This window comes from Lissotriton vulgaris, chromosome 8, assembly GCF_964263255.1.
Source record: "Lissotriton vulgaris chromosome 8, aLisVul1.2, whole genome shotgun sequence".
In the NCBI taxonomy this organism is placed as follows: Eukaryota; Metazoa; Chordata; class Amphibia; order Caudata; family Salamandridae; genus Lissotriton; species Lissotriton vulgaris.
In genome coordinates, this window is record NC_141696.1 from 1,209,775,822 (window position 1) to 1,209,803,111 (window position 27,290).

Sequence of the window (27,290 nt, forward strand, 5' to 3'; positions counted from 1 at the left end):
CTTGGCATGCAGCTTCATTGAAGAAACACAAAGTTGTTCTCTGATGGTGCTAGAGGCTCCGGTAATTGAAGAACATGTATGTTCTTTCCCTTCGCTGAATTGGATGGCTGAACTGTTTTCAGATGAGGACAGTGACTTCATATTGTAGGCTGTTGATGCATATTTTGCGTATACATTTTTGGAGTGAGATGTGCTATCGCTTCTCTCTCACACATGACCAATGTCAAATATTGGACATTCGGTACTTTTTTGTAAATTTTTTATTTTTTTTTGGTTTTCACTTTTTTCCACCCAGCACTATTGGCTTCCGTATTTCAGATGCTAAAATTGACAATTTATGGAATTTCTTCCCATTTATTTCTCACTGTGGTAATTTGAACTTGGTTCTGACTATCGTTCTTGAACTCTGCTTTCCAAAATTGCCCCCTTTTTCTTATCCGTGCTCGGATCAAGGGAGGGTGTCATGGGGATGAGCCTTGCATTTACTCTATGTTAAGTTGGCATGAGCTTATTAGAAGTTTAAACGCCATTTGTCCTTTCTGCTGCCTTTGCACATGGCACACATTATTATAAATCTTTAGAGTTTAGCAGAGTGTTTTGCTTCACACGAGAATAATATGTTTTTCTATATTAGTAGCCTTGCTTGGTAAGCTTTGTCTGAACAGTGAGTGCTGAGGCCTTCAAGGTTATTTCAACACAGTGTTTGTTGTTCGGACTGATCAGCGCACGTTCTAGACATAACATATATGCAGCTGTGGCCACCTCTGAATTTGGCGCGTTTAATAATGCACTGCGTAGGCATGATCACACACACTTGGAGAACATTCGCATGCAGAGAGCTGTGGCAGAAACTGATGTGATCCATTTCTGCTAGGACCAGAGGTATGGGGTCGCCCTTGTAATCCCAAGAGACATTCTGTAGATATAAAATAACCTACTAGCAAGGGAGGGTGATTTATAGGTGTATTCTAACCCATTTCCATTTAGCATTGTAATATGCTTTCTCCCTTTGTATTTTATGGAATAGTAACTATGCTTATAATCTTGTTGCTTATAATATGTTTGCTTGTATTAGGTAAGATACTGCGCATGAGAACATGGCATTAGAAATTAATATTTCAAACTTGCTCTTGTCTCCTTTTACTCCCTGTTTTGGACTGGCATGAGAGTATAACGAAAGAGTGTTCATGTGTTCCACATTGCCTGAGGTATTCTAAGTTCCATGTTCTGAGTTGTCTAATCATTGGGGTTATGGAAGAACCAATGAGACACTGATTGCTAGTCTGATAGGGGATTTTGGCTACTAAGGGTAGTTTGGTACACCCTAATTCACTGAGGTTCCAAGTCTCTATGCACAGTTCTGTGTATGAGCAGAATCCCTGCTACAACGGAGGTCCTCATCCTCGGCTCCACGCCTTCAGCCTGGGACGACTCCAGGTGGCTGACAACACTAGGAACCGCCCGACGCCCACCGACCACGCACGCAACCTGGTGGTCATCCTCGACTCCGACCTCTGCATGACTAAACAGGTCAACGCCGTCTCCTCATCCTGCATCAACACCCTCCGAATGCTCTGCAGGATCTTCAAGTGGATCCCCACCAAAACAAGAAGAACAGTCACCCAGGCCCTTGTCACCAGCAGGCTGGACTACGGAAACGCCCTCTACCAGGAACTTCGGCCAAGCTCCTGAGATGACTGCAACGCATCCAGAATGCCACAGCACGTCTGATCCTCGACAACCCCCGCCACAGCCACATCTCACCCCACCTGAGAGACCTGCACTGGCTCCCCGTCCACAAGAGAATAACCTTTAAGCTCCTCATCCACGCACACAAAGCTCTCCACAACACCGGCCCAGCATACCTCAACAGACGACTCAGCTTCTACACCCCCACCCGCCAGCTTCGCTCCACTGGCCTCTACCTCGCCACAGTCCCCTGCATCTGAAGAAGGACAGTTGGTGGCAGATCCTTCTCCCACCTCGTCGCCAAGACCTGGAACACCCTCCCACCAACCTACGGCACACCCAAGACCTACCGGCCTTCAGAAGGCTCCTCAAGACCTGGCTCTTCGATCAGTAGCAGCCCCCATAGCGCCTTGAGACCCTCACGGGTATGTAGTGCGCTTTACATGTGTATTGATTGATTGATTGATTGATTGATTCCACATGGGAACAGTCCAGCCTGAACTGCCAAGCCGGGTCTTCCCTGGACTGGAAACTAGCATCTAGGGACTGGTTTAAGGGTAAACCCCTCATCAGCCAGGCTAGCTTGAATCCAGTGGCAAAATTAGCATGGGACCCGTGTCTGGGCATCCCCTTCTTTGGAAGCCAATTCTACCCAGTTTAAGGGAGAGAGCAAAATCGGTTTTAGCAGTGGTTCGCAATGGTGAAGTCTACAAGCCAACAAAAATGGGATCAGAAAACAGGAGGGCGAAGACAAAAAGTCTAGGATTACCCTGTAGAAAGGGCCAAGTCAAACAATTTTCTTTTTTTGTTGCATTTATTATTGGGGAAGCTGCCAAACACTGCTAAATCTAAAAAAAAAGCAAAAGAAAAAATATTCTTTTGATCTCAAAAAGAACACATTTCCTAAATAGTCCCTAGAACCAAAGGGAGCTACAGGTTGTATGGATGTGCGTGTTGTGAAAGGGAAGAGTGCTGTCACTCTTAGTGAAGTTAGCCAATGGCCTAAGTGGGCAGACCCTGTACCCCACAGAAAAAGCTATAATGGGCAAAAGAAAAATATGAGTGACACAATGACACTTCCAATGGATGATATGGGCTGGCTGAAAGCCACTGTAAGTATGCATATCTTAATTTTAGTTAAAAAAAGGGCTTGGCTAATACCAGACCTAAACATATTTGATGCCGCTGGTGGGGTGGAGATTCCATTGATAAAGGACTCTTCAACACACTGTATATTTTGTGTGCCACTAGAATAACATCTGACATTAATACCATGTCCTAAACACTGCCTACAAAAATAACTATCCATTGAGGTTAATAATAGAAATCTACAAACAATGAGATGATATTTAGTACACAATATTTATGTCAGATGATATTCTTGTACAGTCAAATATTTTTGACCAATGATTCTTCAGGCTCCTAGCATGCCTCCTTCTACGAGAGGATTTTGTTCGCATTTCTCATCTGATGGGATGAGACAGGTGTGCCTGTTGTCAGGGAAATGAATCGTCACCCTCTCACAGGATAAGACATTCCTCGGTGCTGGAGTCCCTTTGCTTTGTCACATGTTTAAAGAAAATAATTTGCAGCTGTCAAGTGGCATTAAAAAATGTTATCCCATTTAGGTCTCGCCTGATCCAGCGCATGCGCTGTCTGGCCGAGACATTTGGTAGGTGAGTTTTCAAAGTGCTACTGGCTGGCTACTCGCTTGCGTTCATGCAAGCGTGTGCGCGCGCAGCTGCCATCTGTCTCCTCCATCACGGGTCATTAAGTTGCTTGTTTTTATTTCCTGTGCTTTCCCCTCTGCCTCCGTCCGATCACTTCAATTTATTTGGATCCAAATGTAAATTACCATGGTGCGCAAACTTTTTCAAGTTGCATCAAAATAGTCTTATTATTATTAGTCTTATGAATAAACTTATTGGTCTCAAACTTTGTAGTCTCTTCCATGCCCGACCATGTATTTACTCTGCTCGTCAATGCCTACCAACTAAGCATGGGCGGAAAATCCGTTACGCTCGCGGATTTTGCGGATTTTCGGTAAATTCGCAATCCGCGAACGCTCGCGAATTTACCGAAAATCCGCAAATTCGCACGCAGCGGATTTTTTTTTCTTGGTGATACAATTTTGCGGCGTGCGGTGTAAGTTCGCAATTGCGAACTGGTACAAAACCCTCGCGACCTGGCAGAAATCCTTACGAACTGGCAGAAATCCTTGTGAACACAAAAAAAGCATTCAGCAGGTTCAAAAGTTCAAACTCATCATTAGTAACCATTCCCTGTAGTGCTTCCTGACAAGGGCCCCTCCAGAGTTCAGTTGCTAGTTGCAACAATTGTATGACCCTGCTCTGACCCTCACAGCAGGCTCATAGAATAGCTACAAGTAGACCACAAAGGTCCTGGAAAAAAAAATTGCACTGCAACAGAAAGCAAATTACAGATAAGGAAGCAGGTGCCAGACTGGAATTTTAAAACAGTGACACATTAATAAATCAACCCCAAATTAATTCATATCAGTTGAAGCAGGCAGGTGTGCTTTCTTTTTCCCCCATAATCTACAGTGATGATGAACAAGAGGGTGGCATTGATGTACCAGAGGGTGGCATGGGTGAAACAGAGGGTGCTGGGTACCTGTGATGATGAATAATAATAATAATAATACCGATATTTATAAAGCGCGAACAGCTACCTCACAAGGAGGTGTCCCGGCGCTGAGTGATCATTTTTCCAGGTAAGAATGGGCGGAGAAAGGGGAGAGAGTGTTTAGTTATTCTGGGAAAAGAGCCAGGTCTTTAGCTGCCTCTTAAAACTGGCTTCCGTTGGAGCCAGTTGGATGTTGACCGGTAGGGCGTTCCAGAGTGTCGCCGTGCAGGCAGAGAAAGATCTGCCTCCGAGTCTGGCTCTCTTGGCGCGGGGGATGGAGAGCAGGTTTCGTGAATTAGAGCGCAAGCATCTCTCCTGATAGTATCTGGGGAGTCTAAGCTTTAAATAGGAGGGGCAGGTCCCCTTTTGGGCTCTAAACGCCAGAGTTAGAGCTTTAAACTTGATTCTGCAGGCTACAGGGAGCCAATGCAGATCGCGCAAGAACGGAGAGACATGCTGTTTAAAAGGGATGTTTTTTAGCAGTCTCGCAGCCGCGTTCTGCACGATCTGCAGTCGTTGCACCAGATATTTGGGTAGGCCGAGGTAGAGGCCGTTTGCGTAGTCCAGTCTGGAAGTGACTGTAGCATGGACCACCGACTTGCGACAATCTTCAGGCAGGAGGGACAGAAATTTGCGAAGGTTTCTTAGTTTATGGAGACAGCACGCAGAGACCTGCTGTATATGTGAAGAAAAGGAGAGACTCTCATCCCATCTTACTCCCAGATTTTTCGCATTGGTGCTGGGTAGAGGAGGGATACCCATTTCGGAGGGCCACCACAGGCTTGGGGGGGGCCGAGTATGTTTGCCAAAGAAGATGACTTCCGTCTTGCTTGCATTCAATTTGAGTTTGTTTGCATTCATCCATTTGGCAACATCTCGCAAGCATCCCTTCATATTGCTGAAGGCTGCCTCTGAGACGTCCGAGAAGGGGAAAATTAATTGTGTGTCGTCGGCGTATGAAATCGCCTTGACACCCCAGTTAGCAATAAGGGAGAAGAGAGGAGCCAGATAAATATTAAAAAGTAGTGGACTGAGGGCCGAGCCCTGAGGGACACCACACCAGAGGGGTTTAGGTTTTGAGGAAAGGGGGCCCAAGGCTACTTTCTGGGTACGATCCGTGAGATAGGACTGTAGCCAGCCCAGAGCCTTATCTTCCAGGCCTGTTTTTTTTAGCCTTGACAGTAGCCTCACATGGTCCACAGTATCAAAAGCGGCAGATAGATCCAGGAGCACCAACATAGCCGATGCTCCTGAATCTAAAGACCACCTGATCGACTCAGCCACTTCTATCAGAGCGGTCTCAGTGCTAAAGCCCGCCCTGAAACCCGACTGGGTTTCATGTAGTGTGTCTCTTTCTTCTATGAACCTGTTCAGTTGGCGCTGTATCAGTTTTTCAAGCATTTTGCCAGGGGCTGCTAACAGGGAGATTGGCCGGAGATTGCTCAAATCATCCGGGGCACCGTTTGGTTTCTTTTTTAAAGGCAGGAGTGTGGCATGTTTCCAGCAATCAGGGAATAGACCAGTTTTGATAGATGTATTCCAGATATGTAGCAACATAATCGTGACCGTTGCGAGCCGACATGTAAGTTCGCAATTGCGAACTGGTACAAAACCCTCGCGAACTGGCAGAAATCCTTGCGAACTGGCAGAAATCCTTGCGAACACAAAAAAAGCATTCAGCAGGTTCAAAAGTTCAAACTCATCATTAGTAACCATCCCCTGTAGTGCTTCCTGACAAGGGCCCCTCCAGAGTTCAGTTGCTAGTTGCAACAATTGTATGACCCTGCTCTGACCCTCACAGCAGGCTCATAGAATAGCTACAAGTAGGCCAGAAAGGTCCTGGAAAAAAAAATTGCACTGCAACAGAAAGCAAATTACAGATAAGGAAGCAGGTGCCAGACTGGAATTTTAAAACAGTGACACATTAATAAATCAACCCCAAATTAATTCATGTCAGTTGAAGCAGGCAGGTGTGCTTGCTTTTTCCCTCCATAATCTACAGTGATGATGAACAAGAGGGTGGCATTGATGTACCAGAGGGTGGCATGGGTGAAACAGAGGGTGGCAGGGGTGAAACAGAGGGTGCTGGGAACCTGTGATGATGAACCAGACGTAGAAACAACATAATCGTGACCGTTGCGAGCCGACATGTAAGTTCGCAATTGCGAACTGGTACAAAACCCTTGCGAACTGGCAAAAATCCTTGCGAACTGGCAGAAATCCTTGCGAACACAAAAAAACAAATTCGCAAATTCGCGAGAATTCGCGGATTTTGCGGATTGCGAGTTCGCAAATTCGCAAAATTCGCGAACGCCAGATCCGCAAAATTCGCCCATGCTTACTACCAACTATACAAATTGGCATCGGGCCTAATTTAATTGCTCCCAACAAGCAAATTGCATGGATTACAGTACGCACACAGACACAACCACACACACAACCACACACAAACACATCCACACACACAACCACACACACAACCATAACCACACACAGCCACACAATACCACACACACAACCGCACCCACAACCACACCCACAACCACACAAAACCACACACATAACCACACACACAACCACACACAACCACACACTCAACCACACACACACAACCACACACATAACCACAACCACACACACAACCACACACACAGAACCACACACACAACCACACACAACCATACACACACAACCACACACACACAACCACGCCCACACACCCACAACCACACACACAACCACACACACAACCACACACAGACAACCACACACAGACAACCACACACACACACACACAACCACAACTACACACAAACACAATCACACACACAACCACACACACCACACACAACACACACACAGCCACACACACACACAACCACACACACAACCACACCTACACACACCAAAATTACACCCACACACAACCACACCCACACCCACACACAACCACACACACAACCACACACAACCACACAAGCATACACACAACCACATAAACTAACACAACCACACACAACCACACACACAAACATTCACAACCACACACACAACCACACACACATCCACACACAACCACAATCACACACACACAACCACATACAAAACCACACCCACAACCACACACACAGAAAACCACACACACACAAAGAACCAGACACAACCACGCACAACCAGACACAACCACGCACAACCACACACAACCACACACAACCACACACACACAGACACACACACACACACAACCACACACACACACACACACAACCACCCACAAACACACACAACCACAACCACGACCACACAACCACACACATAACTACAACAAAAAGTTTTATGAAAAATTGACTCTTTTAAAAATTCTGATTCCACCAGAATTCGAGTCCTCCACAACACCCTGTTGTTTTGGCTGTCAGCTGTGAAAAGTGGACCAATATTGCCCCCATTTTTAGGTCTTGCCTTGGCAGTGCGCCGAGACCTAAAGTAATCTGTATGTTGGGGTAAACTTAATGTACTCTGTCTTTCCGCTTGCTATTTGCTTATTTGTGGTTGTGTTGTTATCTCCCTTTCTGTTGGCTGTTGGTCATTTGCTAACTTCCTTGTACAGAAGGCGCCCGATACAGCGTTAGATCGCTCTCCTTACACTTCTTTTAATTGAAGTGCAGTGTGCCACCTGTTTTTCAGCTGTAGCCTGGTAACTGAAGACTTTCGCTTTCGTGTATGCTGGTTTCATTTGACCGTTTTACAGCCCTGCTTTGTCAAACTGTTTTGCTTGAGAAAGTCCTTAGAGATTAGGAGTTTCTGTCACAGGCCAGTGCCTCCAGCTCTCCTTTATCTGATGCATCTGCTGTTCCTCTGGCTGCGCACAGCGCACTTCACAGCAAAGTCAACAGAAAAGGAATGGTTTTTGCTCCTGTAGGTATTTTGCATGCAGAATTGCTACAAAGACAACATGTGGCTGAAGTGAACACCCCAACAAAGCTTCCATCCTACTCTGAGAGGAGAAATAAACTATCAAGCCCATGGGACCGCCACATGACACTAAAGAGGGACACTTGGCAGAACATGTAATTAATATTTTTATGAAACACAATTAACACGCATTAACTGCTCTGTCTTATTGCAGAGACGAGACCGGCACCGAACCAATGACACCTTCAAGACGGCTGCTTCTAGAGATGTCAGCAGATTAGACAAACTGATGGGAACAATATTCCCTGATTATGCTTATTCTTGAATGTGGCAGCGGATGGGTACAAACGAGATCTGAAGGTTTGCGCACATCAGAGGAGCTGCAGCCCGTGCAAAGAGCTGCATGTGGGCCCTGACAGGCAAATAATGTGTAATGCATGTTTTTGTTGGTTGGATTAAATTTAGCACACTTTTAAATTTGTTTTCAGGTTGTTATTTACTTTGGTTATAATGCTGGCATCTGCGCTTTAGCTTTAAACATTTTAAGCTAAAGCGCGGGCACCCGCGATTGTAACAAATGTAAACAAATAGAAAAACAAGCATTTACAATGCAATGGTTTCGCCTTTGGAAAAGTTAGAGTTATTGGCATTGTATATGCCAAAATTTGTATTTATGTTTTTGTTTCGAAAACAGATAAGTAAATGGCATTGTCATTTACATTGCCATTACCTTTTTTTTTGCAGTCACTTGGCACTCTCTAGCACTCCCTAGTACTCTTTATGCACTCTGCATTTCTTATGCACTCTGCATTTCATATGCACTCCCTGTGCACTCTGCACTCCCTATGCAGCACTCTGTATGCACTCTGTACTCTATATGCACCCTGCACGCTCCACTTCCTATGCACTCCCTATGCACTCTGCACTTTTTATGCAGCACTCTGTATGCACTGTGCACTTTGTATGCACTCCACACTTCCTATGCACTCTGCACTCCCTATGCACTCTGCACTCCCTATGCAGCACTTTGCATAGAGAGTGCAGAGTGCATAGAGAGTGCAGAGTGCCTAAAGAGTGCAGAGTGCACTCCCTATGCACTCTGCACTGTCTATGCACTCTGCACTCCCTATGCACTCTGCACTCCCTATGCACTCTGCACTCCCTATGCACTCTGCACTCCCTATGCACTCTGTATGCATTCTGCATTACCTATGCACTGTGCACTGTCTATGCACTGTGCACTCTGCACTTCTTATGCACTCTGCACTCCCTATGCACTCTCTGCATTCCTTATGCACTCTGCACTTCCTATGCACTTTGCACTCTCTATACACTCTGCACTCCCTATGTACTCTCTCTGCACTTTGCACTGTCTATGCACTCCCTATGCACTCTGCATTACCTATGCACTCTCTATGCACTTTGCACTCCTTATGCACTCTGCACTCTCTCTGCACTCTTTATACATTCTGCACTTTTTATGCACTCTCTCTCTGCACTCTCTATGCACTCTGCACTCCTTATGCACTCTGCACTGTGTATGCACTCCCTATGCACTCTGCATTCCCTATGCACTCTGCACTTTGTATACATTCCCTATGCACTTTGTATGCACTCTTTATGCACTCTCTCTGGACTCTGCATTCCCTATGTACTCTGCACTGCCTATGCACTTTGCACCCTCTATGCACTCTGCACGCACTCTGCACTCTATGCACTCTGCACTCCCCCTGCTCTATGCACTCCCTACTCTGCACTCCCTTTGTTAAAGTTTGAGCTTTTGATAAATGGTGTTTTGTATCTTCATTGAATTATGTGTAAAACGTTGATGTGTTTTACTTTACACAGAAATCTGGAGTGCATGTATAATGCAATTATTTGCAGAGAGAGGGAAGGGATGAAAGAGGCCAGGAGTAAGAAAGCTCAAAAGGAAGCGAGTGCAGGATAGAGAGGGAGGGCAGGAGGGAAGGAATAGACGCAGGAGAGAGGGAGGGCATAAAGGAGTGTGAGGGCATGAGGGAAGGTAGGAAAGTGTGAGAAAGGCAGAAAGGAGAGGGCGGCAGGTAAGAGAGGGAGGGCGGAAAGGAGAAGGAGGGCTAGAGGAGGAGAGAGAGGGAGATGGAGGACAGGAAGGTGAAAGAAAGAGGTGGAAAAGGGAGGGCAGTAGAGACTAAGAAGGCAGAAGAGAGAGATAACAGAAGAGAGAAGGGCAGAGGTAATAGAGTGAGAGAAGGCAGAAGAGATAGGGAGGGCAGGAAAGAATAGAGCAGGAAGGAGGGCAGAAGCGAGAGAGTGTTGAAAGAAAAGATAAGGAGTGCGGGATAGAAAGTGAGGAGAAAATGTAGATGGAGAGTGAAAGGCAGGAGTGTGAGAGATGTAGAGGGAGGGTGAAAGGAAGTGAGATTGAAACAAAGGAGAGAGAAAAAAGAGATTGAGGACAATAAAGTGAAAGAGCAGAAGAGAGGTGGAAAGGGAGAGAGTGGGAGAGAGGGAAAGGGAGGGAGTGAGAAGGAAGGATGTAGGGCAAGAAAGAGAGGGTAAAAGGGAGAGAGGGGGCAGGTATTAGTGTAGTAATGTAGACAGAAAGAGGAAAAAAATGTGTGAAAAAGTTGACAGTGCCTCAGGAAAGCAACACCATTGGAGTGTGCAGATTTGTTCTCATCACATAAGGAACACCATTGGAGTTTGCAGATTTGTTGTCACCTGCACTCACTTTCTCATCATAAGCACTGGTCAACTTATAGCCTCTACACATGCCCTTTTAAACATGCACTATTTGCACTTGATCTCTCTGTACTTGCCCTGTCCGGAAAACACCCTCTCTGCACACGCCCTCTTTACTCATGCCTTCTCTTCACTTGCCCTCTCTACACATGGACCTGTGCAGAGAGATCATATGGAGAGAGGCATGTGCAGAGAGGCCGTGTGTAGAGAGGCTGTGTGCAGTGATAGCGCATGTTGAGAGGGCATATGCAAAGAGGAGAGGACAGGATACAGAGGTAGTGTAGGAATGAGAAAGTGTAAGAAGTAGTGGGAGGGCAGAAAAGAGTGGGAGAGCAAGAGAGAGGGCAGAAATAAAAGGGAAGGGATGAAAGAGGCCAGGAGTAAGAAAGAAGAAAGGTCAAAAGGACGCGAGGCGCCCAGCTCACCTCACCATACATAGGGGTCTCAGAGCACACACTTGCACGTTTATCTACGCCTGATGGGTCAAGTAAGGGCACACCCCATGATGGGGACTCGTTGGGTGGATTGCGTTCTGCTGACGTCACTCTCTGGGTTGCTGACCGCTCTCCAGCATTGCTTGCGTCACCTAGTCCCTGTGGCCTGCAGTCCGCTTAAGATGCGGCTCCAAGGTCAATTCACCAAAATGCCTGGGGTAGCGGAAGTGCCTTTACATTCCACTTGACCTTCACTTACACATACATATTTATACATATACAAACACACACTCTGCCTACTCATTTACACTCTTACATAAACACACTTAAAACTGCCAGCACGCACACAACATACATATATATAAAAGCATTTTTCCCCTTACCTCAGCTGCGAGGGAAAAGCATTCACCAGCTATAAATATGGGGTCGTTGGAGCCCCCCTCTGGGGCTCGACGTCCTGAAAAATGGCCCCTCTGAGCCTCAACAGGCTCTCTTCAGCGTTGGGGCGACCCACTGCCATCCGGGGCCGCCCTGACTCTCCATTTACTTCACCAAATGCCCCCCAGAGCCTCTCAGGGCTCTAAATACAAAAAAATGGGGCGGGGAGCCTCTCCGGGCTCTGTGCACGTTGGGGCGACCCACTGCCAACCGGGGCCGCCCTTGAAATCTGTAGTTTCTAGTAAGGGTACCTTGAATACGCCCCTCTGTTTCATTGGCTAGCTCCATAAATGGAGGCTAGCCATTGGAACAGAGAGGCGTCCGTCATGGCCGGACCAGATTCGGGGGCGTTCCCGAGAATCTTTGGCTTTTGGCTACGTCATGCTACGTCAGCCAAAAGCCGGGAACGCCCCCTAATCTGGTCCGGCCGGGCCGTGCTTGCTGCTGTCCTGCCTTGTGTCCCTCCTCCCGCCGTCCCCCCTCCCCCCTCCTCGCTGTCCTGTTATGGCCCGATCGAGTGGCCACCTCGATTGTTAACTAACTGAAGAGCCGGTGCCCACCCGGCATTGCCCAGTGTTCTCACCGCTGCGGCCCGGGGGCCTGAAAGTGATCAGAAGCTGAAGCGAGAGAAACGAAGGGGCCGCGACCTGATTGGTCCTCTGTTGACAGGAGGCGCGCTCTGATTGGCCGTTTGCAGTATGCCTGTCCCGAGAGCCGCGCTCTGATTCCATGCCTTGCCCGCAGAAGCTGGGCGTGTATGGAGGCTCGACGCAGGAGCCGCGACCGGATTGGGCCGCAGCAGTGGAGCCGCCCCAGCGAGGATCCGGAAGCCGAGTCAGCCGTTCGACCCCGTCCTTGCCGAGGGAATCTCCGAAGTGCCGGGTAATCACCGCCGGGCCCGGGGAGAAGAGGAGGAAGAGTGATGGCAGCTGGACTGCAGGGCCCCCGTGAGCGGAGGGAGCCCTGAAGCGAGAGGAGCGGCCTTCAGAAGCGAGCGGAGGGGGCGCGAAGCACATTGCCGGTGCCTGCCCCCCCCGTGAGGCTCCCCGACTGGAGGGAGAGCCCAGAGTGAAGAGAGAGCCTTCTTATGCAATCTGCACTCCCTATGCACTCTCTGCATTCCTTATGCACTCTGCACTTCCTATGCACTTTGCACTCTCTATACACTCTGCACTCCCTATGTACTCTCTCTGCACTTTGCACTCCTTATGCACTCTGCACTCTCTCTGCACTCTTTATACATTCTACACTTTTTATGCACTCTCTCTCTGCACTCTCTATGCACTCTGCACTCCTTATGCACTCTGCAGTGTGTATGAACTCCCTATGCACTCTGCATTCCCTATGCACTCTGCACTTTGTATACATTCCCTATGCACTTTGTATGCACTCTTTATGCACTCTCTCTGGAGTCTGCATTCCCTATGTACTCTGCACTGCCTATGCACTTTGCACCCTCTATGCACTCTGCACGCACTCTGCACTCTATGCACTCTGCACTCCCCCTGCTCTATGCACTCCCTACTCTGCACTCCCTTTGTTAAAGTTTGAGCTTTTGATAAATGGTGTTTTGTATCTTCATTGAATTATGTGTAAAACGTTGATGTGTTTTACTTTACACAGAAATCTGGAGTGCATTTATAATGCAATTATTTGCAGAGAGAGGGAAGGGATGAAAGAGGCCAGGAGTAAGAAAGCTCAAAAGGAAGCGAGTGCAGGATAGAGAGGGAGGGCAGGAGGGAAGGAATAGACGCAGGAGAGAGGGAGGGCATAAAGGAGTGTGAGGGCATGAGGGAAGGTAGGAAAGTGTGAGAAAGGCAGAAAGGAGAGGGCGGCAGGTAAGAGAGGGAGGGCGGAAAGGAGAAGGAGGGCTAGAGGAGGAGAGAGAGGGAGATGGAGGACAGGAAGGTGAAAGAAAGAGGTGGAAAAGGGAGGGCAGTAGAGACTAAGAAGGCAGAAGAGAGAGATAACAGAAGAGAGAAGGGCAGAGGTAATAGAGTGAGAGAAGGCAGAAGAGATAGGGAGGGCAGGAAAGAATAGAGCAGGAAGGAGGGCAGAAGCGAGAGAGTGTTGAAAGAAAAGATAAGGAGTGCGGGATAGAAAGTGAGGAGAAAATGTAGATGGAGAGTGAAAGGCAGGAGTGTGAGAGATGTAGAGGGAGGGTGAAAGGAAGTGAGATTGAAACAAAGGAGAGAGAAAAAAGAGATTGAGGACAATAAAGTGAAAGAGCAGAAGAGAGGTGGAAAGGGAGAGAGTGGGAGAGAGGGAAAGGGAGGGAGTGAGATGGAAGGATGTAGGGCAAGAAAGAGAGAGGGTAGAAGGGAGAGAGGGGGCAGGTATTAGTGTAGTAATGTAGACAGAAAGAGGAAAAACATGTGTGAAAAAGTTGACAGTGCCTCAGGAAAGCAACACCATTGGAGTGTGCAGATTTGTTCTCATCACATAAGGAACACCATTGGAGTTTGCAGATTTGTTGTCACCTGCACTCACTTTCTCATCATAAGCACTGGTCAACTTATAGCCTCTACACATGTCCTTTTAAACATGCACTATTTGCACTTGATCTCTCTGTACTTGCCCTGTATGGAAAACACCCTCTCTGCACACGCCCTCTTTACTCATGCCTTCTCTTCACTTGCCCTCTCTACACATGGACCTGTGCAGAGAGATCATATGGAGAGAGGCATGTGCAGAGAGGCCGTGTGTAGAGAGGCTGTGTGCAGTGATAGCGCATGTTGAGAGGGCATATGCAAAGAGGAGAGGACAGGATACAGAGGTAGTGCAGGAATAAGAAAGTGCAAGAAGTAGTGGGAGGGCAGAAAAGAGTGGGAGAGCAAGAGAGAGGGCAGAAATAAAAGGGAAGGGATGAAAGAGGCCAGGAGTAAGAAAGAAGAAAGGTCAAAAGGAAGCGAGGGCAGGATAGAGAGGGAGGGCAGGAAGGAAGGAATAGAGGCAGAAGAGAGAGAGAAAGGGCATAAAGGAGTGTGAGGGCATGAGGGACGGTAGGAGGGTGTGAGAAAGGCAGAAAGGAGAGGGCAGCAGGTTAGAGGGAGTGCGGGAAGGAGAAGGAGGAGAGAGATGGAGGACAAGAAGGTGAAAGAGAGCAGAAGAGAGAGGTGGAAAGGGAGGGCAGTAGAGACTAAGAAGGCAGAAGAGAGAGAGGGATAACAGTAGAGAGAAGGGCAGAGGTAATAGAGTGAGAGAAGGCAGAAGAGATAGGGAGGTCAGGAAAGAATAGAGCAGGAAGGAGGGCAGAAGCGAGAGAGTGTTGAAAGAAAAGATAAGGAGTGCGGGATAGAAAGTGTAGAGAAAATGTGGATGTAGATGGAGAGTGAAAGGCAGGAGTGTGAGAGATGTAGAGGGAGGGCGAAAGGAAGTGAGATTGAAACAAAGGAGAGAGATAAAAGAGATTGAGGACAGTAAAGTGAAAGAGATCAGAAGAGAGGTGGAAAGGGAGAGAGTGGGAGAGAGGGAAAGGGAGGGAGTGAGAAGGAAGGATGTAGGGCAAGAAAGAGAGAGGGTAGAAGGGAGAGAGGGGGCAGGTATTAGTGTAGTAATGTAGACAGAAAGAGGAAGGGAGGGAGTGAGAAGGAAGGATGTAGGGCAAGAAAGAGAGAGGGTAGAAGGGAGAGAGGGGGCAGGTATTAGTGTTGCCAATAGGTCTCGCAGTAGGAAAGTTGGAGCTATTGGTTTTGTAAATGACAAAGCCCTTTATGTATTTAAAATGATAACGAAAGTGAAAGGCATTGTTATTTGCAATTGTAATGGCTCCAACTGTCGTACTGCGAGACCTATTGGCAACGTGATTTGTTTTTCGTGTGTGAGTGGCGTTGTGTGTGTGAGTGGCGTTGTGTGTGTGAGTGGCGTTGCGTGTGTGAGTGGCGTTGCCTGTGTGAGTGGCGTTGCCTGTGTGAGTGGCGTTGCCTGTGTGAGTGGCGTTGCCTGTGTGAGTGGCGTTGCCTGTGTGAGAGGCCTTGCCTGTGTGAGTGGCGTTGCCTGTGTGAGTGGCGTAGCATGTGTGAGTGGCGTTGCATGTGTGAGTGGCGTTGCATGTGTGAGTGGCGTTGCATGTGTGAGTGGCATTGCATGTGTGAGTGGCGTTGCATATGTGCGTAGTTGAGTGGCGTTGTGTAGTTGAGTGGCGTTGCGTAGTTGAGTGGCGTTGCGTAGTTGAGTGGCGTTGCATGTGTGAGTGGCGTTGCATTGTGAGTGGCGTTGCGTAGTTGAGTGGCGTTGCATGTGTGAGTGGCGTTGCGTACTTGAGTGGCGTTGCGTAGTTGAGTGGCGTTGCGTAGTTGAGTGGCGTTGCGTAGTTGAGTGGCGTTGCGTAGTTGAGTGGCGTTGCGTAGTTGAGTGGCGTTGCATGTGTTAGTGGCGTTGCATGTGTGAGTGGTGTTGCATGTGTGAGTGGCGTTGCATGTGTGAGTGGCATTGCATAGTTGAGTGGCGTTGCGTAGTTGAGTGGCGTTGCGTAGTTGAGTGGCGTTGCGTAGTTGAGTGGCGTTGCGTAGTAGTTGTGAAGCGTTTTTTGAGAAAGCTAATCATGCCTTAATGAAATGTTGAATTGATGCTGTTGTTAACGCTGAATAAAAAAACAAACACATCAGTAACATTTTTTATATAATGCATGCCAAAATTTTTATTTTTTTTGTAAGGTACACATCAATTTGCACTGCAAAAGCTTGTCTTGCATTAACATAGATGCGCATTGATTTTGTATGTGTTTGCTTATTTGAGACAATGTTTACCTCCTTATAAATTTCCGAGTACAGATGTGCATTAATTGTGGCAAAGTATAAGTATGAAGCCACCTTTAAAAATTGTATTGTTGTTGTTGTTTAGTTTGAGTGAAATACTTTCTTGTACTTATTAGTGAATTTCAAGTAGGATGTGAGGTGTAGTGCTCTTGTGATTACGCACTTTCTTTGTTTTGTGGATTCTTTCCACCATTGTTTAATGGTTTATTTATTTCCCCTTACTTTAGTGACTGCTTTATGTTGTGAATTTGTGTCCTTTAGAGGGTTTTGTCCCCTTTTAAATTGGTGTATTACTCGCTGTGTATTCAGATGTTTCCCTTTTTTCTTTGGATTTATTTTTTTCTGTAAGAAATGTTATATTTAACAATCCTTTCCTGCGTTTTTATGTATTAATTTGTGCACTGTCCTTGCGATGCATTAAGTTTTCATTTTTGAATACCTACAAGTGTGTAATCTGATGTTTTGTTATTGAATTAAATGTTGCCTAATGCTATTTACTTTTGGAGTTGGAGGGTGGATTAGTAGTTGGAGGGTGCATTAGTAGTTGGAGGGTGTATTAGTAGTTGTAGGGTGGAGTTGTAGGGTGGTGTTGTAGGGTGGAGTCGGAGGGTGGACTTGTACGGTGTGAGTGTGAGGGTGAGTGGATGTGAGGGTCAGGGGGTGTGAGGGTGTGTGATGGTGTGTAAGGGCGAGTGAGGGCGACTGTGTGAGTATGAGTGAGGGTGTGAGGGTTGTGAGGGTGAGGGGGGTGAGGGTGTCTGAAGGTGAGGGGGTGAGGGTGTCTGAAGATGAGGGGGTGAGGGTAATGGGGTGTGAGTGTGTGTGATGGTAGGTGTGGGTGAGTGAGGGCGAGTGTTGTGAGGGTGTGAGTGTGTGAAGGTGAGTGAGGGTGTGGGTGTGAGCATGAGTGAGGGTTGTGAGGGTGGACTTGGAAGGTGTGAGGGTGATTGGATGTGATGTTCAGGGGGTGTGAGGGTGTGTGATGGTGTGTGAGGGTGAGTGAGGGTGACGGTGTGAGTATGAGTGTGGGTGATGGGATGAGGGTGTGTGAAGATGAGGGGGTGAGGGTAATGGGATGTGAGAGTGTGTGATGATAGGTGTGGGTGAGTGAAGGTGATAGTTTGAGGGTGAGTGAGGGTGAGTGTTGTGAGGGTGTGAAGGTGAGTGAGGGTGTGCGAGTTTGAATGTTGAGTGTGTGACTGTGGGTGAGGGTGTGTGAGGGTGAGGGTGTGTGAGGGTGAGGGTGAGTGAGGTGGTTTGTGGCTGAGAGTGTGTGATGTATAGTGAGTGTGAGAGTGTTGTGATGGGTGTGAGGAGATCGTGGGTGTGTGAGTGTAAGTTGTTCGCTCCTCTTCTCACCACCTACTCACAGTTCCTCGCTTCCGTCGTAAGAAATGGGGAGGGTCTAAATTCTCCACCCTCGCCCCTGTGTTCTGGAACTCCCTTCCGATGCAACTCAGAACTTCCAATCAATACCAGCCCTTTCGAAAGGCCTTAAAAACCTTTCTTTTTTCCAAAGCATTCCCCTCATAAATTCTCCTCATTTTCTCTCCCCGCTCCATGACCTCAGAGACTCTGCCTACTGTAGCGCCATGAAACCTTTGGGTGTACGTGCGCTGTATAAATATTTTAAAAATTCAAATTGTTTGAGGGTGAGGGGGTGTGTGAGTGGAGTTGCATGCGTCAGTGGCGTTGCATGCATGAGTGGCGTTGCATGCGTGAGTGGCGTTGCATGCGTGAGTGGCGTTGCATGCGTGAGTGGCGTTGCGTGGGTGAGTGGCGTTGCATGCGTGAGTGGCATTGCGTGGGTGAGTGGGGTTGCGTGGGTGAGTGGGGTTGCGTGGGTGAGTGGGGTTGCGTGGGTGAGTTGCGTTGCATGTGTGAGTGGCGTTGCATGTGTGAGTGGCGTTGCGTGGGTGAGTGGCGTTGCATGGGTGAGTGGCGTTGGGTGGGTGAGTGGCGTTGCGTGGGTGAGTGGCGTTGCGTGTGTGAGTGGCGTTGCGTGGGTGAGTGGCGTTGCGTTGTTGAGTGGCGTTGCGTAGTTGAGTGGCGTTGCGTAGTTGACTGTTTTTGCGTTCTTGAGTGTCGTTGCATGTGTGATTGGCGTTGCATGTGTGAGTGGCGTTGCGTGGTTGAGTGGCGTTGCATTTGTGACTGGCATTGCATGTGTGTCTGGCGTTGCATGTGTGAGTGGCGTTGCGTTATTGAGTGGCGTTTCATGTGTGTTTGGCTTTGCATGTGTGAGTGGCGTTGCATGTGTGAGTGGCGTTGCATGTTTGAGTGTTGTTGCATGTGTGAGTGGCGTTGCGTGGTTGAGTGGCGTTGCATGTGTGATTTGCGTTGCGTGTTTTTTAGTGGCGTTGCGTGTTAGAGTGTTGTTGCGTGTTAGAGTGGCGTTGCGTGTTAGAGTGGTGTTGCGTTTTAGAGTGGCGTTTCGTAGTTGAGTGGCGTTGCGTTGTTGAGTGGTGTTGCGTGGTTGAGTGGCGTTGTGTGGTTGAGTGGCGTTGGGTTGTAGAGTTGCGTTGGCTTGTTGAGTGGCGTTGCATTGTTGAGTGTCGGTGCATGGTTGAGTGGCGTTGCATGTGTGAGTGGCATTGCATGTGTGAGTGTTGTTGCATGTTTGACTGGCGTAGCATGGTGGAGTGGCGTTGCATGTGTGAGTGGCGTTGCATGTGTGAGTGGCATTGCATGTGTGAGTGGCATTGCATGTGTGAGTGGCGTTACATGTACGAGTGGCGTTGCATGTGTGTGTGGCGTTGCATTGTTGAGTGGCGTTGCGTTGTTGAGTGGCGTTGTGTTGTTGAGTGTTGTTGCGTGGTTGAGTGGCGTTGTGTTGTTGAGTGGCGTTGTGTGTTTGAGTGGCGTTGCATTGGTGAGTGGCGTTGCATGTGTGAGTGGCGTTCCATGTGTGAGTGGCGTAGTATGTGTTATGGGCGTTGTATGTGTGATTGGCGTTGCATGTGTGAGTGGCGTTGCATGTGTGAGTGGTGTTGCATGTGTGTGTGGCGTTGCATGTGTGTCTGGCGTTGCATGTGTGATTGGCGTTGCATGTGTGATTGGTGTTGCATGTGTGATTGGCGTTGCATGTGTGAGTGGAGTTGCATGTGTTATTGGCATCTGTGAGTGTCTTGCATGTGTTAATTTATATTTTTAATGTAATGTGTGTGTGTATTTGTGTATTTATATTGTGATTATAAGTGTTGAGTGATTTTTTTTAAACTGTGTTTTATTTGTAGTATGTAAAAATGACGTACGCTATGTTTTCCCTTTACGTTTGTTACGTAAGGGATTTTATCGTTCTAGTCTTTTTTTTATTTTGCTGTTATGTTTAGTGTGACGTAATTTCTAGCCAATCGCAGCGCTACGTTTTGTGACGTAGCGTTGCGTTTGACGTGCGTCAACGTGGAATGTTCCAGATTGGTGTGAATGTTTGTGCGGGAAAGGCGTGTTCTTCTTCCGTTCTTGTTGCTGCGTCGTTTGACAGGTAAGATTACATTTTAATAACTTTTAGTACATGAAGCTGAATGTATTATTACTTGTGTTTATATATTTACTAAATTAATTAATTAATATGATGTATTATTGATGTTTTTGTATTGCGACTTGTGTATTTTCTACCGTCTGTACTTAGAATAGAGTGTTGTAGTGTTCTAAACGATAGATGTTCTTTTAATTGTAATGTTTAAAAATGTTATATATAGCAAAGTATATTTTTGTATGTGTTCTGTTTTTTTAATTTAGAACGTTGTTATATTTTGTGTATGTACTTGCTTATTATGTTTTGAAATACTAGAATTTCTTGAATGCCAAAGTTTTGATTATGTATTTATGTAGAATATGGTTATGTTATGTCCTTTTATTCTGAATTTGTGTGATGTATTGTTATTCCTCACTTATCGTATGTGCGAGTTGGTGCAATATACTGTTATGATTTTCAAAAAAGCATTTTTTTAAAGATGTTCAATGTATTGTGTTTTACGTGGTATTTTCCTTTATATTAGTTATTGTAATTATTATAAATGTTGCATGAATGTTGATTTTTTTTATTACTCGAAAGTGCTTATCCCAATAATTTTATTCGAATATTTGAATGTAATACGTTGTTTTTGTGGGACGTTTTTGACGTTAACGTCAGTTACGTATATCTTCCGTGTTTGTTGTGCAGGTAAGACCAATGATGTGTTTTGGACGTAATGTGTTAATTTATATTGTTCTATATATATATATATATATATATATATATATATATATATATATATATATATATATGTATTTATTTATTGTATCGAAAGTGTTGTCCCGCGTTTACTATGTAGCCAATAGCAGCGCAAAGTTTGGTGACGTAGCGTTGTGTTTTCCGTGCGTTAAATGAAATTTCCAGATCGGTGTGAATGTTTGTGCGTGAAAGGCGTTTGCTATTCCGTTTTAGTTGTTGCGTAGTTTGACAGGTAAGATAACATTTTTGTAACATTTAGTCCATGAAGCTGAATGTATTATTGCTTGTGTTTCTATTGTTATTAAATGTATAAATTATTAGGATGTATTATTGATGTTTTTGTATTGCGTTTTTGTTTTTTTCCGAGCGTATGTACTTTGATTCTTTTTTTCTACTGTTCTAAACTATAGATGTTGTAATACTTGTAATCGTTAGAAATGTAATATATAGCAATGTATACTTGAGTGATAGTTTGTTGTTGCTGAATGATGCTGTTGTGGTGGTGTAGAGTGATGCTGGTGTGTTGGTGAGTGTTGTTATTGTGGTGCTTAGTAATGCTGTTGTTGTGATGAGTGTTGCTGTGCTGGTGATGAGTGGTGCTGTGTTGGTGTTCAATGATTACCACCACAGCATAACTCAGCACCACAACAGTAGCACTTCTGACACAACTGCATCAGTGAGCACCACCAATGCAACACGCAGCAACACCACATTATCACTCTGCACCCCCACGGTAGCATTGAGCAACAACACAGCATCACTGTGCACCACCACAGTTGTATTTAGCACACCAACAGTTTCATTCATACATACAGCAGTAGTGAACAGCAAAATAGCAGGCTTTTATACCTGTAATTGTGACTGGTATGTTAGAATCTGTGTTGAAAGCGTGCACTTACGACCGGTGCTGTGTATGCTTATTGAAAGCGTGGACTGCTGTCTGTGTGTGTGTGTGTGTATGCCTGTTGAAAGCATGCACTGAGGACTGTTGGTGTGTGTGTATGCCTGGTGAAAGCGTCCATTGATAGCTGTTGGTGTGGGTGCCTGTTGAAAGAGTGCATGTTCTGTTTGTGTGACGTTTGTTTGCTGAGTAATGCTGTAGTGGTGATGAGTGGTGCTGTGGTGGTGATAGTGCTGCTGTGTCGTTGTAGTGTGATAGTGTGTTGTTGTTGAATGTTGCTGTTGTGGTGGTGTAGAGTGATGCTGGTGTGTTGGTGAGTGTTGTTATTGTGGTGCTTAGTAATGATGTTGTTGTGATGAGTGTTGCTGTGCTGGTGATGAGTGGTGCTGTGTTGGTGTTCAATGATTACCACCACAGCATAACTCAGCACCACAACAGTAGCACTTCTGACACAACTGCATCAGTGAGCACCACCAATGCAACACGCAGCAACACCACATTATCACTCTGCACCCCCACGGTAGCATTGAGCAACAACACAGGATCACTGTGCACCACCACAGTTGTATTTAGCACACCAACAGTTTCATTCATACATACAGCAGTAGTGAACAGCAAAATAGCAGGCTTTTATACCTGTAATTGTGTCTGCTATGTTAGAATCTGTGTTGAAAGTGTGCACTTACGGCCGGTGCTGTGTATGCTTGTTGAAAGCGTGGACTGCTGTCTGTGTATGTGTGTGTGTATGCCTGTTGAAAGCATGCACTGATGACTGTTGGTGTGTGTGTACGCCTGGTGAAAGCGTCCATTGATAGCTGTTGGTGTGGGTGCCTGTTGAAAGAGTGCATGTTCTGTTTGTGTGACGTTTGTTTGCTGAATAATGCTGTAGTGGTGATGAGTGGTGCTGTGGTGGTGATAGTGCTGCTGTGTCGTTGTAGTGTGATAGTGTGTTGTTGGTGAATGTTGCTGTTGTGGTAGTGTAGAGTGATGCTGGTGTGTTGGTGAGTGTTGTTATTGTGGTGCTTAGTAATGCTGTTGTTGTGATGAGTGTTGCTGTGCTGGTGATGAGTGGTGCTGTGTTGGTGTTCAATGATTACCACCACAGGATAACTCTGCACCACCACAGTAGCACTTCTGACAACAACTGCATCACTGAGCACCACCAATGCAACATGCAGCAACACCACATTATCACTCAGCACCCCCATGGTAGCATTGAGCAACAACATAGCATCACTCTGCACCACCACAGTTGTATTTAGCACACCAACAGTTTTATTCATACATACAGCAGTAGTGAACAGCAAAATAGCAGGCTTTTATACCTGTAATTGTGTATGCTATGTTAGAATCTGTGTTGAAAGCATGCACTTACGGCCTGTGGTGTGTATGCCTGTTGAAAGCGTGGACTGCTGTCTGTGTGTGTGTGTGTTTGCCTGTTGAAAGCATGCACTGATGACTGTTGGTGTGTGTGTACACCTGTTGAAAGCGTCCATTGATAGCTGTTGGTGTGGGTGCCTGTTGAAAGCTTGCATGTTCTGTTTGTGTGTCATTTTTCTGCTGAGTAATGCTGTAGTGGTGATGAGTGGTGCTGTGGTGGTGATAGTGCTGCTGTGTCGTTGTAGTGTGATAGTGTGTTGTTGGTGAATGATGCTGTTGTGGTGGTGTAGAGTGATGCTGGTGTGTTGCTGAGTGTTGTTATTGTGGTGCTTAGTAATGCTGCTGTTGTGATGAGTGTTGCTGTGCTGGTGATGAGTGGTGCTGTGTTGGTGTTCAATGATTACCACCACAGCATAACTCAGCACCACAACAGTAGCACTTCTGACAACAACTGCATCACTGAGCACCACCAATGCAACACGCAGCAATACCACATTATCATTGTGCCCCCCCACAGTACCATTGAGCAACAACACAACATCACTCTGCACCACCACAGCCGTATTTTCCACACCAACAGTGTCATTCATACATAGTACTGCAGTACTGTACAGCACCAAAGCATTGTTTTATAGCTGTAATTGTGTGTGGTCCGTTAAAAAATGTGTAGAAAGCGTGCACTTACGGGCGGTGGTGTGTGTGACTGTTGAATGCGTGGACTGATGGCTGTTAGTGTGGGTGTATGCCTATTGAAAGCGTGCATTGATAGCTGTTGGTGTGTGTGCCTGGTGAAAGCGTACATGTTCTGTTTGTGTGACGTTTGTCTGCTGAATAATGGTGTTGTGGTTATGAGTGGTGCTGTGTCGTTGTAGAGTGATAGTTTGTTGTTGCTGAATGATACTGTTGTGGTGGTGTAGAGTGATGCTGGTGTGTTGCTGAGTGATGTTAGTGTGGTGCTGAGTAATGCATTTGTGATGATGAGTGGTGCTGCGTTGTTGATGAGTGGTGCTGTGTTGGTGTTAACTTATTACCACCACAGCATAACTCAGCCCCACAACAGTAGCACTTCTGGCAACAACTGCATCACTGAGCACCACCAATGCAACACGCAGCAACACCACATTATCACTCTGCACCCCCACAGTACTATTGAGCAACCACACAGCATCACTCTTGTATAGTTATTGTCGTTTTAAAAATGTAGCAGCAACAGCTATTGTTCTGTATGTTGTATTGGCACATTTAACATTGTTTGAAAAAAATATACCCACCCAGAAGGAAAATGACCATGCTACTGGATATGTTCAAAATAGTATATTTATTTTCAGTAAACACAAAACAATAATTATTTATTGTACTTTGTAAAAAAATTGTTATTGTGAGGATTGTTACTTAATCACTTAAATCTTCCTCCGACTTTTCTTTAACAATTTTAGTAATTTTGCCATTGCAAAATATAACCTCACATGTTTGAGGCAAATAATGAATTAGTGCTTCACCAATGTCATCCACCTCTTCGTCCAACATAAACCATTGTATAAGTGTTTGATTTTGTACATCCATCGATTGGTAAATATCTGTGTTGGTTATTTTTGTTGTTAAGGTGCTCCAATCTCCGTTTGTGCTTTCCACGCCATATATTTCGACGTCAATATTATCTTGTGGTGGTGTTGTTACCTGTTGTAGTAAATAAAAACATAGTTATTTTTTTTTCCACAAAAATGTTAGAGTGTGTCTCAGAGAGAGTGTTGTACAGAGGCAGTTGTAGAGAGAGGCAGTTGTAGAGAGAGGCTGTTGTAGAGAGAGGCTGCTGTAGAGAGGCAGTTGTATAGAGAGTCAGCTGTAGAGAGAGGCAGTTGTAGAGAGAGGCTGTTGTAGAGAGAGGCTGTTGTAGAGAGAGGCAGTTGTAGAGAGAGACAGTTGTAGAGAGAGGCAGTTGTAGAGAGAGGCAGTTGTATAGAGAGGCAGTTGTAGAGAGAGGCAGTTGTAGAGAGAGGCAGATGTAGAGAGAGGCTGCTGTAGAGAGAGGCTGCTGTAGAGAGAGGCAGCTGTAGAGAGAGGCTGCTGTAGAGAGAGGCTGCTGTAGAGAGAGGCAGTTGTAGAGAGAGGCAGTTGTAGAGAGAGGCAGTTGTAGAGAGAGGCAGTTGTAGATAGAGGCAGTTGTAGAGAGAGGCAGTTGTAGAGAGAGGCAGTTGTAGAGAGAGGCAGTTGTAGAGAGAGGCAGTTGTAGAGAGAGGGTGTTGTAGAGAGAGGGTGTTGTAGAGAGAGGGTGTTGTAGAGAGAGCGTGTTGTAGAGAGAGCGTGTTGTAGAGAGAGCGTGTTGTAGAGAGAGCGTGTTGTAGAGAGAGCGTGTTGTAGAGAGAGCGTGTTGGAGAGAGAGCATGTTGTAGAGAGAGCGTGTTGTAGAGAGAGGGTGTTGTAGAGAGAGGGTGTTGTAGAGAGAGGGTGTTGTAGAGAGAGGGTGTTGTAGAGAGAGGGTGTTGTAGAGAGAGGGTGTTGTAGAGAGAGGGTGTTGTAGAGAGAGCGTGTTGTAGAGAGAGGGTGTTGTAGAGATAGGCTGTTTTTAGAGAGAGGCTGTTTTAGAGAGAGGCGGGAGAGGCTGTTTTAGAGAGAGAGTGGAGAGAGTGTTGTAGAGAGAGCGTGTTGTAGAGAGGCTGTAGAGAGAGCGTGTTGTAGAGAGGCTGTAGAGAGAGCGTGTTGTAGAGAGAGGCTGTAGAGAGAGCGTGTTGTAGAGAGAGGCTGTAGTAGAGAGAGGCTGTAGAGAGAGCGTGTTGTACATAGAGAGTCTTATATATAGATAGTGTGTGGTATAGAGATAGTGTGTTGGATCGTTAAAGAGTGTCTTTTTAAAGAGAGTGTGTGTGTGTGTGTGTTGAAGTGATAGAGTAAGGGGTGCGTGAGAGAGCGTGTGTTCCTTACTTTTAATTTGCTGTGCCTTGTCGTGTTCAATATTTTCTGTCCATTAAATTCATGTACTGTGACATGAGTTAACATCACATATTCTCCAATGTTTATTGAGAATAGAGTAGCCTCTCTCCATAATGTGACTTTTATGTCATCAGTGGCATCTTTTAACGTAATAGATTTTATTGCCGTATTTTGTCCATTAATGAGTACAAGTTTACTTTCCTCTTCCTAAAAAAAAATATTTGTGTTAAAAATGTAAAAGCACTGAAGTAATACGTAATAATTGTCCAAGCATTGAAGACATAATTATTAAGGGCTATTGCTCTTTTTCAATGTACGGTGTTGTTCCCAACTATGTTAAAAAAAGTTGAACTTTGATGTCTCAGTTTGGCGCTCTTCTTTAAACACCTATCAACTTTACTTTTATAAATGCAGTGTAGCTTTAGCCCACCTATTTACACATTGTTAATTGTTCTTATTTGGCTGCTGTCCAGATCATTTATGATGGATAGAACCCCTCATAAACATACCACCATATGTAATGTGTTACAGAGACCACACACAGAACTGCACCCACTCTAAATTAAAGAACATCTAAGCATCAAATAGTACACATACACACAAAGACACACACACTGATAAAGGGAAAATAAATATTGTCAATGGCATAGACAACACCACACACACAAACGGACAACTCAAGCAGCGAGACCAACAGTATAAATCACCACAACTTACTTCTGAAATGGTCCCACACACTGTCATAAGACTTCTCAAAGATGCCCGCTTTATTTCTTTTATTGGAGAAGCAGATGGTGCAGGAGGCTGCAAAATGTTTTCAGCTTCTTGAATTAGCGCTTGAGTTATAGTCATTGCTGGAAATTTTGTTACTTTTGTTTGCTTAGTAATCAGAATTGTGTTGTTTTTAATTATAAAATTGCGTATAAGTAGTCCACAAGTTTTTTGTGTCTGCTGATATAAACTTTCCTGGTAGCACGTAGCTTTAATTGTTCCAGTTTTGTCTGCCAGAGCCAAATGAAAAAGAACTTTATTTTCTTGTTTTGCGTTTTTGTAATTTGTTTTACTTGAGCACTTGATCACATTAACTCTTATGGGTTTTTCATACGGTTTGTTGTCATTGGTGGTAATGTTAGCGATTTCTTCAATAGTCAACATCTGAAATAGAAATATAGGTTACAACAAATGTTAAATACAAATCCATAGTGCTTTATGATCACTGTAATAGCATTCTAATATACCATAACTTTGAAGTATGTAATTGGTAT

At 45.7% G+C, this 27,290-nt stretch overlaps 1 protein-coding gene across 1 annotated transcript; it reads right to left on the reverse strand.

Moving 5' to 3' along the window:
- Window positions 1-24,489: 24,489 nt before the first annotated feature.
- Window positions 24,490-26,877, reverse strand: LOC147698502 (uncharacterized). The gene is made up of 3 exons (XM_086936249.1): window positions 26,743-26,877; window positions 26,017-26,232; window positions 24,490-24,774 (listed from the first exon to the last, which is right to left on the reverse strand). Exons 1-3 carry the CDS (start codon window positions 26,875-26,877, stop codon window positions 24,490-24,492), a joined length of 636 nt encoding a protein of 211 aa, XP_086792375.1.
- Between the last annotated feature and the right edge of the window lie 413 nt (window positions 26,878-27,290).

What these genes read in the sequence shown, in the direction of transcription:
- LOC147698502 (XM_086936249.1), bottom strand. Translation starts at nt 26,877, where the DNA reads ATGACTATAACTCAAGCGCTAATTCAAGAAGCTGAAAACATTTTGCAG. An exon ending in TGTGTGGGACCATTTCAGAA is followed by an intron (nt 26,233 to 26,742) that starts GTAAGTTGTGGT and finishes ATTTTTTTTTAG; the next exon opens with GAAGAGGAAAGTAAACTTGT. An exon ending in CAAGGCACAGCAAATTAAAA is followed by an intron (nt 24,775 to 26,016) that starts GTAAGGAACACA and finishes TTACTACAACAG; the next exon opens with GTAACAACACCACCACAAGA.